The following is an 18677-nucleotide window of genomic DNA, read 5'->3' on the forward strand; positions in this document are numbered from 1 at the left end:
AGGAGATCAAAGGCATGTGGTCCACAGAGTCCCTTTGGAGATACGATGCACACTGACAGCTCAGCTTCTGTTGTTCTTGCGGAGTGAAAAACTGTGATGCTGTCAATTATTTTCTTCCTGTTGTTGTTTCAAGCTGAAGGCTTATTCTAAGAATGTGATCCACTGTGTGGCAGTAATACATATTTTCTTTTTGCCTCTTTCTTTTTTGTGTGTCTTTGCCAAACAGAATAAACCTTAAATGTGTATTCACTCCAATGATTATTCACACATGGATGCTATGTTATAATGAAGATGTGCTTGTATATTACCCATGTTATATGATAAATGTATAGTTGTGAAATCATTGCTGTTGATAATACACTGCCGGGCCCAAAAAAAGGTCACAAGCCTGTGGGGGGCAGTGCTATGATCTGGGGTCGCTGCAGTTGCTGTGGTCTAGGTTCAGCAACGTGCCCAAAGAATGAGGTCAGCTGACTGCCTGAATATACTGAATGACCAGGTTATTCCATCAATGGATTTTTTCTTCCCTGATGGCACGGGCATGTTCCAAGATGACACTGCCAGGATCCTCGGGCTCAAATTGTGAAAGAGTGGTTCAGCGAGCACGAGACATCATTTTCACACATGGATTGGCCCCCACAGAGTCCAGACCTGAACCCGATTGAGAATCTTTGGGATGTGCTGGAGAAGACTTTGCGCAGTGGTCCGAATCTCCCGTCATCGTCGACAGAAATAAATGTTGTGACATTGCAGAAGCTTGTGGAAACGATGCCACAGCCAATGCGTGCCGTAATCAAAGCTAAAGGCGGTCCAACGAATATTAGAGTGTGACCTTTTTTTTGGCCAGGCAGTGTAGATTCTTGCTGATAGTTATTTATCAGCCACTGTGTATGCACTGACTTATTTGCCTATTTTGTTTGTTTACAGCTGAAATCTTATCTCGAAAACATGTTGTTGACAATGGACAGTTTTTCTTGTTAAAAGACCTCTTTCGGAGCTCCTTGGTATCTCTATATGAACTGCAGTATGCGATAAGAGAGGGGAGCGTTCAGTTCAGGGAATCGGCTGGTTTTTGTATCGTCAGTGTACATATTTTTTAACAATCTTTGGGGAGCCTTTTTCTAAATAATTATTTGTAGAACATCTTTCGGTAGGGACTGCTTTAAGTAGAACTATGATGCTTTACAAAAATCTGTCGCAAAATTAAAGTCTTTTTCACAATATTTGCCACAGACAGAGAAGTATTTTTTTTTAGCTTGGTTTATTGGTTAATCGTCCATTATTGAAGTCATATAAAGAGAAAAATGGCCCAATATTCTTGAAGTTGGACTAAACATGGACTGAGTGAAGGACCCATTTAATATATAGGAGCAGATCCGAAACATGACGCGGATGTACACATTATGTTTCAGTAATGGAAACTGCCTTGGCGTAGGTCGGCACTTTCTGAGTGCCCTTCTAGTTTCTTATAGTCTTTAATAGTGTTTTTAAAACCATTAAACATTCATTCCATGTATGACAAGAACGCTGCTTTACCATTACTTCACTGATTTAAGGACTATTGATAGTACTGCAACTGCATGCCACAGAATGCATCATTGTGTAGTATATCATTTATGACTTTATTATCAATAATTTATACAGTTATTAATCTTATTAGAATACAAACAATATGACAGTCAGAGTGAGCACACAGGGCAGGATGCATTTCTCTCAAGGCTTTACCAATGAAAGCCCACACAAATAGCTTCAGGTTGATCAAAATATTCTAGAAATTAGATATTATCTCATTAAGATGTTAATTCAGTTTATATTGAACACTTTGGTTACACACTTGTTTTTCAAACTTAAATAGGTCAAGCCTTTCAACTTTTCCTCACTCATTTTCCTGCAATTAAGGCCCAAATATAAGTTAAAGCACAGGGAGGAGGGGTGGGAGATACAGAGCCGGGTGTCATGGGCATTGCAATGTGGGTCATGCATCAGTGGTGTAAGCCAGCAAACAATCTGAGAAGGGAGATCCGAGCGCTGGTGATTTCATGCTTGTTGTTTGATGGAATAAATTACATTTATTTTTAGTGCCCCCGTTGAAGTGGTGCGGCAAACGAGTGGCTGCCAGCTGCAAATCCCCTTTGTTTACGCTTTACAAGTAACTGTAATGATGGCGAATTACATAGAGATCCACACACCACTGAATGCAGCGGTGTAATCCCTTACTAATGATGATGACATGCAGTCTAATTGAGATAGGATGATTTGATGTGGTCTAATCAGAGATAAATAACAGCATATGCAGGATTCTATACCTGTCTAATGAGAGTGAAAGGACACATTCTTGCCCTTGTGCTGCTTATAATAGAGATTGTGTGTTTTGATTATAATGGCAAAGGTTGCTATGGCTCATTTACTCGATCATTTGTTTAAAGCATTACACATGACAGACTCTGCTGGTTCAGGTGACAACCCCAGGAAGACGCATGCGGTGACTCAAAGTCGATTGCACTTCTATTAGCCTGCAAAAAAAAGAAATCTGACAAAACATATCCATCGGTTTTGTGCCGGTCGCCTCAGTAAACCCATACGAGGTGTGGGTGGGGGGAGCGAAATGGCTTGCTGGGCTCGGTCTAGATTGGATTTAGATAACTATTGAAAATAACTGGCCATGGCTGTCACAGGATTTGCAGGCAATTGGATTTCTTTAAAAACAGATATTAGATCCAGAAGAGATTCAGTGTGACTGTTGGTATATGAGATTTCAAGCGCAATAAAGCCGCAGTGGAGATCAATCCACATTTCAAGGCTTGTGATTTATTACCAACAAAACAAACTCTTATATTTCAACAGAGGTTGCAATGTGCTGTATTTCTACATCGGACTGTGTGCAGTTTCACATCTGTCAAGTATCGAACAATGTTTGTGTTTCCAGACTCTCCTTAGGTTTCCATGCTGTGATCATGCCAGCAGAATGCTTTTCATGGTAGCTATATGCAGCAGAAAACCAGTCCTGAAATCAAATATGTTCTGAAAAGTCTCAAAAAGTATGCAATTGAAACTGTGTAGGAACCCTGTAAAGTGGCTGATGTTCCTTTATTCATGTTTTTTATTCAGAATTTATAAAAAGTGACCATGAGTCAGAGCCAATTGTCCGTCTGAGTCTTTCATGGAAAACCTTAAAAGCAAAAATGTCAGCATTCAAGTTGATTTTTGCATAACAACACACATTAAATGAAAATATGAAGTACTGAAAAGCCCAGTCACAGATTCAAGCCTCTCTCATGGGTGGCACTGCTGCTCATTTGTCTCCAGCTGTGGGACTTGATCAGCATAATATTCAAAAGCAGCGCTCTCATCCTGCAATTGGTTTGCTTATGCATATGGAAAAGATTGAGAGCAAAAAGCAAAGTTATGGCCTGAACACTGACATGTATGCAGTGCAGTTTACCTTGATGTATGAGAAGGGATTAAGAGTGCGAGCTAGCAGATGATGCACTGCTCATAGTGTCCTTTGTTCTGCCTGTGTGTTCTGTGATTAAAAGGGATGTTTATCTTATTCTTTCATGTTATAAATCGGTTGCTGTTGGCTGCATTTGTTCATTTATCATCATGGATGCACTTATTTCAAGTGGGTAAATTGTGTTATACATTTGAATAATGTTGTTGGTCTCTCTTTCCTTGCAGAATCTCGTACTGCACAGCAGATAAAACTCAGGACAAAGTCTTCGCATATGTCTCTCAGAGTCAGTTCAACGAGACCCTGGAGTGCCACGCGTTTCTCTGCCAAAAGAAGAAGATTGTAAGTGTGCCACAGTTGTGATTTTGTTATAAATACCCGTTTGTGCATAGTTATATTTAGTTTGAAGTACTAAAAGCTCTTGGATTTAAGCAGGTCATAAAATCAGATTATTTAGGGGATGAGTTTATATGATCGCTGCATAGCATAAATGTAGCTAGTGTGTGGCTCCCTCTAGTGGCAGCACACCTTACAGCTCCCTCGGCTCCACTTCATTGATCAATCATATTTTGAGAAATTGATCAAATTAGAATAGGATCATAGAAGTAATAGTTATATAGTAATAGTTGATGAAACAAATGGTTACTTCTTACTTGAAGAAATCTAAATATCAAAGTAGATGGTTAAAATATCAGAGTAAAGTTATGGAAACATTTTCAGTGATCCTTTATGCTAAGCTATTACTATTTACTACAATAGTATCTTATTCAACTCTGAATAAATGTCCTGTGTTATGTGGTCACTCAGAATAATGCATTAATAGGTGTTTAACAAAGACTATATTATATATAATATTCTTCTTATATGTTAGTATTTAGCAACTGATAAATGGTTAATGTTTTTTACCGTTTTATTAAAAAGTCATAACTAATTTTTACTTTTGAAATGTCACAATTGTTGTCTCATTACTGTGTTTTTTCCCTTTTCTCCTATTTTTTTGTCTCCAGGCTCAGGCTGTGACTTTAACAGTAGCCCAGGCCTTCAAGGTAGCACTCGATCTTTGGGAGATTGCTCAGGAGGGTGAGTTCACTGAACAGGAAGAAGTGACATTGAGATCATTTTTTGTACTTTATCTGTTTGAAATAACAAACATTCAATCAATCAAATTTGATTTATTGAGCCCTCTATCACAGATTACACATTGGTCTCAGGGGGCTTTACAATGTATACAGCATTACGACACCCTCTATCCTTAGACCCCTGCCAAAATATGAGTTAATCTTTACTCATACGATGCACTATATGAATGTCTTTTACTTCCTGAATAAACTAAATAAATCTGGTCAAGGTGTGAGAAGTGTTTTCTGTCTGCAGACAAAAGCAAGAAGGCCAGGACTTGCTGTTCTTGTGCAGCCAGCAAAGGGCAGACAGAGACAGCAGACTCTCAGTGTGTTCCAGCAGGTAGGTTCACTTCATGCTTTCCTTTCCCACAGGGCTTCTCTCGGCACATTACATTATCTTAACTGCAATAATGGGGTTACTATTTAAGAATGCTGATTTGTTTTCTTTCAGAGCTTCAGATGAGATGTTGGTCTATGACATATAAAGCTAGAGCCAGTATGCAATTACCTTCGCTTAGCATAGAGATTGGAATCAGGGGGCCTCACTCTGGGGGTTTTACATATAGTTATGTGCCAGGAAGTTACTGTGCCCAGCACCAACAATTGGCACATAATTTCTTGTAAACAGACTTTTACTACAGACAATCAGGAATGTGCATGTAACAATGAGGTAGAATTTCAATAAGGACTTTAACAAATTCTTGGAAGGCGAAAATACTTTCCAGAGGCAAATTTGTAAGCGGCACTCCTCCTTCCCAACATTTTCTTAAACAACAAATCATACACTCATGATAGACATCCGTCCTCTAAAGCTAGCATATGTTGTTTCCAGTGAGAAAGCTGCAAGTACAGTCAGCTTAACAGTAAGTGAGAAATAATCAGTGTGTGTTTCAAACCGTTGACGTTAGCATAGTAAAGATGCTGTTCAATTGGTTCACCCGAGCGCAGCACAGATAAACTCATTACACTCAACATTAGCATGTACTATATGAAATCCTGCTGCTTCCCCAAAATACGGTTTCCAATCTCTGTCTGTCAGATGTGTTAGTGAATACCCAATAACAGATAAATGCAGTTTATATAGGCAAATAACACCCGGCTGTGACCAGATTTATGGACATAACAGCTTGTTATCCACACTGAGTTTACTGGGAGTTATGCATATCGTGCTAATGGAACATTTACACTCATTACTTTTCTGATTTGTGAAGTTTAGAGCAGAAAAACAACTCCACATATTGAACTCATCATAGGCTTTTATTCAGGTCTGTTTTTCTACAGCGTTCTGCCTCCCAATTGATTTCCCATTACTCATCTTTTTTTTTTATTGTTGCACATTTGATTATAAATATTGAATGTTATACAGACAGTCTTATTATTGGCTACATTTACTGCAGAGTTTAGTATTACAATTGGAAAGATCGGGAGGAATTTAAGTGTTGTCATTGCAGGAGATAAAGAAACTGCAAGATTACGATGATTGATTTATTTTCTATAAAAACTACACTGATATATTGTCACTGAAATGAGAAAGCAATGACATGCAGATGTAGAGTGAGTACATTTTTCTCGAGACCTAAGGCTTTTACAATCCTTGCAATACCAACAGTAACTAGTAGGCATTATTAAGTAAATGCTACTGTAGTCTATTGCATAGTGACTTTAAAATGATCTTTTTAGTGCTGGTTTTCAAACATCAATGAGTCATTTTGCAGTTTGTCCCACACATTTAACTCCCGTCAATCATTTCCCACATACAGCCCTGGAAAAAATGAAGAGACCACTTCAGCATTATAATTTTCTCTTGTTTTATTATTTATAGGTTTGTCTTTGAGATATTTGATTTTTTGTATTATTGTATTCTATAAACTACTGACATTTTTTCTCTGGGTTGGAATTGACCAGACACTGGAATGACTGCCATACATTAAGAGATAAAGATTTAAGAAACATTTGGAGTGGTCTCTTCATTTTTTCCTGAGCTGTACACTTAAGACAATTCACCTAATTATCCGCCACTCATTAGTCAGTCAGAGCAGAAGTAAGTACTTCCCTATGGCAGTGACATTTCCAAGTCAAACGTTTCCCGCTCCCGAGGGGGTCAGAGTGCCTGCAAATGAGACCTAATCATCCATTCAGTTTGTGGTTAGTTTAAGGTTGCCTTTTCCAGCTTCTTTCAATTAAAATTGGCCCCACTTCCAGTAGCCCGAGGACAGAGAGAAAATGTGATGGGGAGTAAGTCGACACAGAAAGTAGTATGAAAGTTTTACCGAGGTGATTTAAATTCTGCCTGTTGCAGAAGAAGCTGTGAGCGCCATGTTTTACCCTTGAATTCAAGTGTCTTCTCTCTCTGCTGCGTGTCTGAATGTGTCCCGTCTCTTTTCCCTCTTATCTGTCCCCCTTCTGTCTCACCTCCTGTGTTGCTGTCTACCTCTCGTCCTCACCTGTCTCCCTGACCCTCAGACCCCGAGGAACACAAGCCGGTTGTGATGGAGGAGAAGCTCCGGAGGCCCTTCTTTTCCGCTTCACTCAGCTCGCCCTCGCCTCGCAGTAACCCTACTAGAAGACGACCAATCAAACACGACTCTTGGGTAGGTCGCACCGAAATTGCTGATTGTGCCAAAAGCAGAGGTTAAATCAGTTTTTAGGTTATGTTACAAATAGGAATGCACTTATCCAACTTCTTGTTTCCTGATAAGAAGTACAGCAACTCAAGGTTTTGAACCAACACTAGTACTGGCCTTTCCTAAGTTTTAGACCAATATACATGAATGCCTAAAACTCATTAAGTATGGTTTTTAATTAAATAGCTTCCATTAACAAATTAACCATGATTTTTGGACAGTTTCCTCGTCTTCTGAATTCAATTTCCGGAGACATTCCAAGCAAAATTTCCCCAAAAAGATCCACATTTGTATTATTACAGATGACAGGATCAGAATATAGATGGTTTTGCAAAGTATTACCTAGACAGTTTGGAAATACCGAGTCTTTTTGCAAAAAGAAATCCCTATACTTTCTGCCAGTACATTAATATACTCCACCTTAACGTTATACTGTATCAGTGCCATGTTGTGAAGATTCATTATTCCAACTCGTTTAACATATTGATGAATGTGATTGACGGACACCTTAGTCGTAGGTAAGTTAGCAATAACTAGAGCAGGTACATATAGGTATTGTATTCAATCATTTTAAGTCTTGAAGATGCCAGCATCCTGGTGTTTACTTGTATCTGAACACTAGGTGGCACCATATCCATGATAATGTCTTTCTACAGGCTGATATTTGCCTAATCCAACTTTATTTTAATACTCCCTTCTTTAATGTGATGCTATTTTATAATTCCTCCATGTTTGCTGTATTTCATCTTGTAATGAATATCATTTTTAGTGTTGATTTGACAAAGTTATTTTATCATAGGAAAAATGAAAGGCATTTAAATTGGCTGGATCACTTGCTTACGTAGAACAAACATCTATCCCATCCAAATGTTTCCAGACTTTCCTCTTATGTTAGTCATGCAATATTGCCATACAGTCACGCTAATTGTAACATAAGTAAACATGAACATCTGATCATTTGATAGCTCCTAATTAGTGTGTGTCTGACTCAGATGAAACGAGTTGTGACAGCAGCTGTCTCAGTAGAGAGGCACAGTATCAGCAGGATTGTAATTTATGTGGTTAATGATTTTTATTGTTGATGTGCCAACAGGATGTGGAGGATGGACTCGATGATCCGTTTTCAAGGTAACCTTATTCATAATACAAAGAGTCAACTGGGGGATATATTATTTTATATAGGAAAGGATCTCGAGCACCAAATACTCCCCTGAAAACCACGTTTATGGAACCATTTTCATGTTGATTTCAGTTCCAAACACCACCTTTTTATACTGTGGGGTTATTTTGGAGGATGATGGTTGCATTGAGGGTGATTATCAGCTGTCACTCATCTTTTGGACTCTTTTGAATAAGAAAGCGAGGTGTTGAACATGTCAGTTTTAAGGTATTTGGTAAGATTTTTTAAAGTTAATCTAGATAAATGATCTGCTGTAAGCAAGACAATCTGAACGCCTGTAGTTATTGTATTTGTTGTAAAGCTTTATGTCTTATTGAATCACAGCTGAATAAAAGCAAGGCAGTGTCAAAGTGAATTGGAATCAATTACCATTTCAAGTGGTTGGAGATAACTTGATCCCCTACCTTGAAGTGTTATGTTGAAGCAGTTTAATGAAATAGTCACGTTTTGACTCCTGCAACTCTGTAAGCCATTAACTTTACTGAAAATCATTACAAGCATAAATTGAAGGCAGTTAATTTGTTCAATTTGCTTTTATAGCGTATTATAAATAACTGTACAACAATGCCTGTGAAGAGACTATTCTTGGCTCTGTCAAACAGTGATCGACTTTAGAGAGCCTGTGTAGAGAGGGAGCAGTCTGCACTCCTGTGAGATCTTGAAGCCTCGCAAACAACAGAAGTGACTTTCTGTTCCTCTCCTGCCAACGTGATTGTCACCTCTCCCGACAAAGCTATCAGGAGCACGGTGACTGAAGCCAGGAAGGGCACTCCACAGTGCATCAGCATTTCATCTCTGTACAAAGATTACAGTGCAACACTTTTTTATTTTCTTTGAGAGTGTGACGATCTGTGAAATTGCAGTGAGACGCCTGCAGAGAGACTAAAATGTGAAATGTGGGTCTAGCTGGGTGTTTTCTGTTGCAGCCCGCTTCCTATACACACAAAGACACTAAACATGATACGATTTAACACTTAGAACATCATGCATGTGGTCCCTCTGACATACTGCGTTATAATGTGTCTCAATGCACAACAAAGTGTTTGAAATAAGCCACACATTTCAGTGGTATCTGAGCCCTCGGCATAGATTCTCATATCCTGATGTAACCAGCTGATCTGTGTGTCCTGCAGTGCTGTATTATCACTACTTTAAAAAAAAAGAGCAGCAAAGGGATGCCGCCTTACACATTAAAGGGATTGCAACTCATTAATTTGTGTTGCCTGCGGCTAAAAGATCTGTGTGCTGTGTTAAAGCATGCAGCGCTTAAAGTCAAATGGACAAATGAGAGGCAGAGATTATATTCAGAAGTGTGTGTCGAAACTGTCTGCGAGTGGAGGGAGATCAAAAGAGGAAGGCAGGTCATCCCTGAGGCTGTTCTCAGCACTGACCTCGAGCATGGATGTTGAATTTAGGGAGGTGGAACGCTTAGATCTTAATCTGACATCCTAGAGGAAATGCGGAAGGATTTTTTGGGACAGTGTTAGAGCAGACCTCCTCTGCAGAGGTTGGTGAGGATGTCAGGCACAAATGGTGGATAAGATTTGACCTGAAAGGTGGAAGACTCTGGGTCACGTGGAGATGTCGGGGTTGTCGCACATCCTCAGTGATGCGACGTTCGGAGGGTTTTTAGATCGGCAGAGAAGGGTTGTCGGTACCCTGTCTCTAGGAATCTTTCCGAATGTTCAAGGATCTTATACCTACTCTCATAGTTTCAATGCACCTCATTTAATTTAATTATCAATTTGTGTGTCAACAATCCCAAAAGAGTTTTTCCGCTTTGCTGAGGTGGAAAAGTAAATTGTGCAAAGGAAATAAAATAGGAAACAGATTTAACAAACCATTGGTCATGTATTTTGGAAGCATGAGTGTACATCAAAGTTTACTAAAGCTTCTGCGACACAGAAGAGACGATCAAATAATGGCCTCATCTCTCACAAACGTCTACGTCCTCACATTAATACATAAAAACAAACCGTTTCAGTGTTCAAGGGTCGACTTTTCTACACCTACATCTACATTTGAAAATGCACTGGAGCTGGGAACTAATTGTTTCCAAACTGTTCTGAAATTTTAAGAGCTTTATGTAGCTTCTATCTTTAAATAATCCCAATAAGAGTTTGACGCACACATTGGGACGCATGAAAAGGATTGTTTTTATCCTTAAGGTTTGGTGTGTTGGCTATCTCTCCTGTATATAAAACCACCATCACATGACATCCAATTTCCTACTTTAACATCTGAATTTCTGAATAAAGGCATTTAGTTGATCTGTGGTTTCCATTCCACTTAAATATCTTTATTCCAAGCAGCAGCACAGCCTCAAGGGTTGCATGCAGCCCTACCGACCTCAGGTCAGGGTTTAGGCCACTATGAAAGAAAATCCAACTGTTAGAATAGCTTATAACCAGAGCAATATGTTTGAGATGTTTTAAATGAATAGTGACCTTGGAGTTAAATGACTTTTATGCTGGCTTGGTACTGATGTAGCTAAATATTTTAACCTCCTCAAAATCAGGGTCTTTTTTAGTTGTTGCAATTTAAAGAGTGTGTCTTTAAATTGTGCATGGTGTCGCCGGGGCAGCATATGGCGTACACGTCCTTTCTGTGAACTGTATCTATCTAGACAGAACTGCATACCTTCTCATCCTTTCTACATATATTCCCCTTTGCTATTATGCCACATAGTCACGAATTTTTTTTTCTACCTCAGCAACATGGAAGTAGAGGAGATGGACTCCGGTAGGTGACCGGCATGTGACTTTAAAAGCTTGGTACTGCATGTTGCATGAGGCCTTGTTTGTAGAATACAGCTCATTTCTGCACATTGCTCGTCCACTTTTGCACCCAAAATTTGAATTGGTATAACCTTTTCAAATGTAAAAACTGTTACACTATATACACTTAACTCTTCTCTCGCACCATCATTTGCAAACTACCTTTATTAGTGCACAGCAGACGGGCGTATTCCCTGAAATAAGCATAAGTACCAATTCCTGAATCAATTATGAGTGCTAACATATAATTAGATTCTCAACCTGAATAGAGATGTTTCTATTTTTAAATCTCCTGTTTTTTTTCCTTGAAAATAAGTGAATAAGAGTAATCCATGCCTCAGTTCAACATCTGTCTTTGCATTTCTTTTTCCCGTCAGAAATAGAAACATAAATCACCTCATGGCTCTCTATGGTTGTCCTCCCGCTCCTTCCCTGTCATTCCTGTCATTTTACATCTTATCCCTTTTTCTCTGTTTTTAACCTCTGCTTATACGGTCAACCTTTATGACAAATAAATATTTACTGCCTCTGACCTCTGTGGCAATATTTGTTTCTGTCTTCTGTCTCTGTCAGACTGGCCGAGTCCTGCTCCCAACCCGTCTCTGACAATGCAGCTCTGAGTCCCTGGGAGGTCTCCAACCACAATTTGTGAACAATCTGCTACAACCAGTATGATTAACACACTGGCAAAATCTGCCCAACGTACAGCACCACAGACATTGGACTTAAATGAGACCCCTCAGGCCTGGAGACCAACAACAAACACAGAACAGACCAAACCATATCACGCTTCCCGGTGCATCACCTGATCGGAGAGGCTCTGTTTGATTTTCTCTGGCCGCTGCAGAGGGCAGAATGGACACCCTGATATTAGAAACGGCTATATCTGTGAATGTGTGCCAGTAAACACTCCACTCAGACACATTCAGCCATACTCAAACTCTTAAAAACTGCCAAATGAAAGGCACCATGTGCAACAGCACTGCAAGATGAGAACCATCACGTAGACAGAAGAGATAAATACCAAGTATGGAGTCTCCTTATAATCCAAATATGTAACAAAAACTGTGTGTACATACAATAAGACTGTCATCTCTTCCTGGAAATGTGAAAGTTATGTTAAAACAAAGAAGCATGTAGGATCCACCTTGGAAATTACAATATTTGGAATGAAGATTGATTTGATGTTTAGAGAATGGGGTACAGTGTTTATTGCCAACAAATCGAAATGTAGACGTTTATTTTAAGGCCCAAAATTCCCTAAATACTTACTTTCTGTATCCAAGGACGTTAACCTCATCTCTTGGCTTTCCTGTTTTAGTTTGTGGTGATCAGGTGGGGGGTTACCTCAAATAATAAGAACTATATCAAACAAATAGAACTAAATTATCTGACGACAGCATTCACTTTCATCCACCTGGTGCTCAAATCTTAACAGGAATTGGGTATTTTGATAACAAACGGAACAGTCACCATGGAAACTGAGTAAGTTCATCTGCTGAAGAAGGCCATGAGATGTTGATAAAAGCTTTGGAAGCTCAGGAGTGAAGCTTCAAACTCAAGCAAACAAACAAAACACAATTCCGATCCAAACTGATCAGCAGAGGCAGATATGACCTCCCCTGCTCTCTCTTGTATGGGCCAAGCTCCAATAACAATGGATCCCACATTTCCAATAAAACCAATCACAACTTGAAGGAATATTTGACTAGATATCCACATACTCCAAACTCAACTCCACTGATTTATGAAAACAAGAAAGAAGATAACTCTAATGACTTCTTCGGACATCATCAGGTTATTGTTGCGTTATATTAAGCCACAGAACACAACATACAGGATCCGTAGTATTATTCAGAACAAGCAAGTTATAATGCCACGCCCCTGTTAAAGAAACAAGTCTTTGTCTGTTAATACATCCAAAAAAACACTAAGGATGAACCTACTTTTGCGAGAAATGTATATGATTCAGTAATCAAAATGTCATTGACCCTTGTGTTTGCTTGCTATGTGAACAATGTGAATAGATATTGTTTGCAAAGAACACAATCTTCTGCCGTTCAACACAACAGCAGACTTTTCCCTCACAGAACCCGGCTGACATTCCTCTAACACTCTTATTTCAATGCTGTGTTATATCAATATGACTTTTATAATGTAATGACTAGTTTACAATACATTACATCAGTTATTCACCGCTGTACATAAAGATGGTGTTAAAGAATAGCGATGATTGGAGGTTATGGGGACGAGTTTATGGCAAGGCCAACGATTCACTAGAGTAAAGAAACATATTTCCATAAGCTGTATTTTTTCAATGTCAGAGCTGAGTAATTTACGTATGCATATTGTATCATTACAGATGAAGTGGAATGAATAGGTTCAGGGCTTCACACAGGTTGCTTTCAGAAGGTAATGATCGCTCTTGTTGTAGATGCTTGTATGTTTTGCATTAGATTAGATAATTTCTACAAATGTAATCATGTTTTTTTATCACTGCAGGAATATTTTTTGAATTTAGCCCTACTCTCAAGTCAGTAACCACCTGTTACATGGATCCACACAGTTCACATTTGCCTCTCTCCACTGTAGTGTGCCACACAACACGTCATTTTTTCCTAAATGTCATTATAGACCAATTATTGCCCTCCTTAGATGCGGCAAATTATTTTCATCCACCGCTCGGATGACGTTCTGCTGTCGAGAGGATATTATATTGTTCCCCAGTCTGGCTGAAGTGGTATTCACGGCGTTATCACTGAGGCGGGAGGGCTCATTGTCGTTGTCATGACACCCGCTGCAGAATAATTGGATGGCTTATCAGGTTAAGCCATGAAGCTTAATTGCATTGTTTCGTTCCTGACTGGCTGAAGTACAGAGTCCATTTTAAAAAAAAACCTCATTTCACCTTTCCAGTTAGTGGAACATCTGTCTTCTTGAGTGGAAGTGATTTTTCAAACATATTCCCACCGTTTCAGCTCCGTCATTGACTCCAGCGATTGATTAACGTGTGGCTGTTTCAGTTTCTGCTGATTCAGTGGTTTTGAGGGATGGGCTGTTGTCCAGCAGCACTCTGACCCGGATTTGGTTTTCAATAACGACATAATACAGTATATGTTTTGAGAAAAAATGCTTTATTAGGCAATGCAGAGAACAGTCTTACAACTATTGAATATACTGGGTCATTTTGATTGACTTTAAAGCAAAAGAAAAGAAGTGCAAAATGATTTTCTTTTGAAGGGTTAGGTTTTTTTTGGGTTGTTGTTTAATCCCTATAAATTGTATTTCGGCCAAAATTGATCTGCTGGAGTTTTATTTCCTGTATCTAGGATTCAGTAGTTCACTTATCCCCTGTGAATCTTCAATGGATGCGTTGCTTTGGCACAGCCGAGAATCTTCCATGCGTGAGGGAAGGAGGGGAGGTATCACATGCCAATTTAAGTCGGGAGTATGCTGAATACAAATCAGTCTGCGGGGGCTTGAGGTCAAAAAACATTTGAAGCATTCAGAGTTTTTCAGATAAGCTATTGTTGCCCAAAATAACCATAATGTTTACAAGATGGGTTTACTTTTCATATATGGTGCTTATTTTCTATCTATGCAATTAGTGGGTTTCCAACAGTGTTGTGATATTATCATAAAAGCAATGTCTAGTGTATAAACCACAAGCAGTTGCTCTTAACTGTGTAAAAAAAAAAAAGTGTACAGCATTTGGAAACTGTTATGGTTTGTTACATATTTATGCATAATAAAATCATTTGTACAAATATTTAATTGCACTCATTTTTCTTTTGGAATACTGGGGGTCACTTGCAGAACCGGGTGTTTTGTTAAATGCTTTCTCTGTCATTCCCAGTATAATACACTGTCTTTCAGCGCAATATAATTAGAAGTAATACAACTCGACAAATAATCTTCAAGAACCACCAATCAAGCCATCGCAGACCGCTGTGCAGACAAGCACTCTATTTATCCCGGCCCTTCCGCTGATCATTTCTCAAACATTTCTCAGCTCACTGTGGTCGATCCAAAGCGAGGACAGGCTCTTGTTTGGCTGTCTGACAGACAAAATCCCATCGATTCATTCAGCACACTGCCTATGATTGAACACTTAATAATGCATGTCAGCAGGTGCATGCAACAATAGCTTCTTGTCTGTTTTCTCGTAAATAAAAAAATGCCCAAAAGAACTTCATAATCTGGGCTATTCAATTTAAGCTGCATCAATATTTGTTAAGCTGCACCTGTAACTTTTTTCAATTATCATTTTAACGTTGAATGCCGAACGCAATTACAAAACAAAAAGGACTCCCAACAAAAGAAGAGGAGAGTAGGACGTTTGTTGTGCTGTGTTATCATGTTAAATTGTTCCATGGTTGAGGGTAGTGTCTAACCAAGCTGGCATAAAGTGAATCAGCTCTGGATATACCAAAAGAAAAAGTATATCCAGAATGCTTTTGGAAAGATAATCACACTGCCAATCTGATTCAACCTTAACAACAAGACAAAGAGCCTGACACACTGAAGGTTTCTGTTTACTGGTAGTATAGCAGAACTTTTCTGAATTTCCAAATGATAACCGTATTATAGTTTCATTTAGTTCATGAGTTTGTGGTTTTGGTGACAGTCTCATTGATTAACTGTAACAAAAAGACTAAATGGTCAACATCTTAATTAAGAAGAAAGGAAAAAAAGACAAGAAGACAGAGGAGATAAGATAAATAGAACAGTAAAATGTAATTGCAAAACCAAAGGGACAGAAAGACATTCAGTGCTTGTATGTATAAATAGTATCTACATTTATGCCGTCAGTAATTATAAGAGTTTAAATTAAAAAGTAACGGAAGAAAAATCACACATCACATAAAAAAATGCTCTATTTACCTTCACAGGGCAGCAGTAAAGAGTTCAGATGAGGGCTTTTATCCCTTAAACAGGGAATTTGTGTGTGTGTTCTGTGAGACAGCAGGGTACTCTGTGAGTGCTTGTTTGGTCTGATGATTGTTTATAGAGGAATGCAAATATCATTTTAATTTCCAAAGACGTGGAGGCTGTATTACTGCTGGGTGCCTCTGATCTCATTATCAGACTGTGCAGCACCAGAGGGGGAAACATGGAAGGGTTTCAGAACGAGTCTGGTATCTCTATCTTTAGGAAGCATTGTGGTAATGACAAATCAAATAGCTATTCGTATTAGGTGTAGTGTTACATTAAGCCGTCCACTTTTATTAGCCTGTGGGGAGGACGTCTGTGGAGCCTTATTAAGACTATCCAGAAAACTCCATGTGATCAGCCTGTCTGTGTGAAGGAGAGGCCTGTCTTCAGAGTGAGATCAAACTCCGATGAGCACCAAAGAAAAGCTGCACTGTTATTTTCAGAGAAATCACTGGAGACAGCATCTAGGTGGCATTTCGTGCTCTGACAACATGTTCTGCAATTGTGTGCAGCAACTATTACACATTTTCGGTTTAAAATCATTTCAATGTTGGCCTTGTTTTGATCAGTATACTAGAATAATGGGAGGTGATTTGGCAATGACACGAGGTTGTCTGCTTCTCTCCGCTTCTCCTGTTTTCTGCTCTCTTTTCTGATCTTTGACAGATGGGAGCTCCCTGCATGACTATGTGCAGCAGACTCTCAAATCCTCATTTGATCCTCATTTAAAGACCTTTTTTTTTTAACGTGTCTGCACGGCACTCTGCAGTGAAACACATTACAAGAGTATTTCCAACTATTCTCTATCCTGTTCTCTGAAACAGTTCATAATTCAACAGATTCTATTTCAGGAATTTAACTTTTGGGCGATTACGTTCATTAACAATGTCTAATTTGTCTGTGGTGTCCTGGGACCGGCGAGTGAACAGCTCATTTACTATTCATAACGGTGTAATTAATTGCTAATTGGCTATTAAATACAATTTTGCAATGGCTAATTTGCTACCGATAAGGTGTTTCAAACTGCTCTAACGGCTTCGTTTATGTTGGTAATGGTTGTACCGTTTGATAATGAGAACCTGTTCTGACTAGCATGTGGAGGTCAGATATGCTGAAGTTTTAAATACTGCATCTGAGAAAATGGGATGTTCAGGGAAACAACCTGCAAGTACTGTGAGTATTTCTCACTTGCAGTTAGAGGTTTTTGAGTGACATTTGATGTCTAGTTTCAGCTATGTGTACGATGTATTTGTCGTGTAAAAGTGATATAAAGTAGTTTTCATTGACCACATTTTAGGACTTGTAGTGGCAGTTTACACCTTCAACAAACCTTTAACCTCTGAATAACCTATGAATCATTATCATTAATAGCTGGTTTTTAAAGTAAATTTACATTTTTCTTGTTTTTGGATGTCCGTCTTTCTTGTTCCCCTATTAATAAGGTAGGAATAAGGTTCATATGGAGGGCAGAGAGGCTGCTTATATTGCTGCACATTGCCAGTGCAGTACAATAATGAAAGTAGACTCCTGTGACAGACCTATATTTATAAGTCAATTTATTTATAGATCCGGTATAAACTTTCTTCTCTGAATAACATCGAACATCTCAGCCAGATACAACAGCCTATAAATCACCTGAGCAAACTAATGGAAAGAAAACGGCAGAGACAAAGTTGAGGGAGGAAGATGGGAGGGTGTAGAATATTAGCTATTAATCCCCCGCAAGGCTGCAATCACTTTCTATTTTAGTGTGAGCTTTATTCTTAGGTACTTCTCCCTAATTGCATTTTCTGATTAAGGAGTTTAAAAGCCAGATGGCCGGCTTATTGAAATTGTTCTGCAGACAATCTTGTCTCGTAACTTCTGCTATCTATTAATGGGGGTTTTATTATTGATTAAATTGATACAGTAGCTCCATGTGTGTTTGTTATAAAGAAGACTCTTGAATATACTTTAATCTTTTGACAATTATAGACTCACTCTGAGCTTTTTCCCAGTCAAATCACGTTCAAAGAACTGAAAATCTAAGAGCATCAAGGCAGCCTTTTGACTCGACTCAAGTAGTGCCAGCTCTCAAATTGATTGGCTTTAACAAGGCAGGGGTAAGTCTTTTCAAAATCCCTGCCTGCTAACCCGTACATCACATACAATTACCATCCATATCAACCATTTTGTGTACAGTCTTAAACCTATCATTTGGAAAACTGCCTCTTTCATTGAAGCTCTGAACTAAGGAAGCTCAAAGGATATCGCGTTCAGGTGATTGCAGTCCGTTATAAACCGATTAAAACTCATCAAATATGAAAAGTGTAGGAGGTCTGGGAAGTTTAGAAACACAGATAAAAGAAGCAGACATAGGAAATATGTCATGTTCTTATTGATAAGGGTTTGTATTCATGCTTATTTTTTTTTTTACCATATACTGTAGTCCTCCAGGGGGCACAAACTGACATTTTGTCGAGCGTATTGGCGTTGTGCATCAAATACTGTTCACGTCAGGATCTTTGCACTGTTTTTATTTTCCTGAAACAGAAGTGAGGGATGATGATTTTAACGGCCTTATCATTACCTAATTCATTTGTCGGACTT

At 38.8% G+C, this 18677-nt stretch overlaps 1 protein-coding gene across 2 annotated transcripts in view; it reads left to right on the plus strand.

Moving 5' to 3' along the window:
- si:dkey-71h2.2 (low density lipoprotein receptor adapter protein 1) overlaps positions 1–14922 on the plus strand; it is a 40665-nt gene extending 25743 nt beyond the window's left edge. Inside the window, exons 4-10 of one of the 2 annotated variants that reach the window (XM_063902864.1) lie at positions 3679–3793; positions 4459–4531; positions 4826–4912; positions 7036–7163; positions 8290–8324; positions 11090–11118; positions 11727–14922. In XM_063902864.1, coding sequence (XP_063758934.1) covers positions 3679–3793; positions 4459–4531; positions 4826–4912; positions 7036–7163; positions 8290–8324; positions 11090–11118; positions 11727–11773 — 514 coding nt within the window. In that variant the 3' untranslated portion in view covers positions 11774–14922. The remainder of the gene's footprint in view (positions 1–3678; positions 3794–4458; positions 4532–4825; positions 4913–7035; positions 7164–8289; positions 8325–11089; positions 11119–11726) is intronic. The other variant, XM_063902863.1, reaches the window with a different exon arrangement.
- The last annotated feature ends 3755 nt before the right edge of the window (positions 14923–18677 follow it).

This window comes from Eleginops maclovinus, chromosome 15 (genome assembly GCF_036324505.1).
Source record: "Eleginops maclovinus isolate JMC-PN-2008 ecotype Puerto Natales chromosome 15, JC_Emac_rtc_rv5, whole genome shotgun sequence".
Lineage (NCBI taxonomy): Eukaryota > Metazoa > Chordata > Actinopteri > Perciformes > Eleginopidae > Eleginops > Eleginops maclovinus.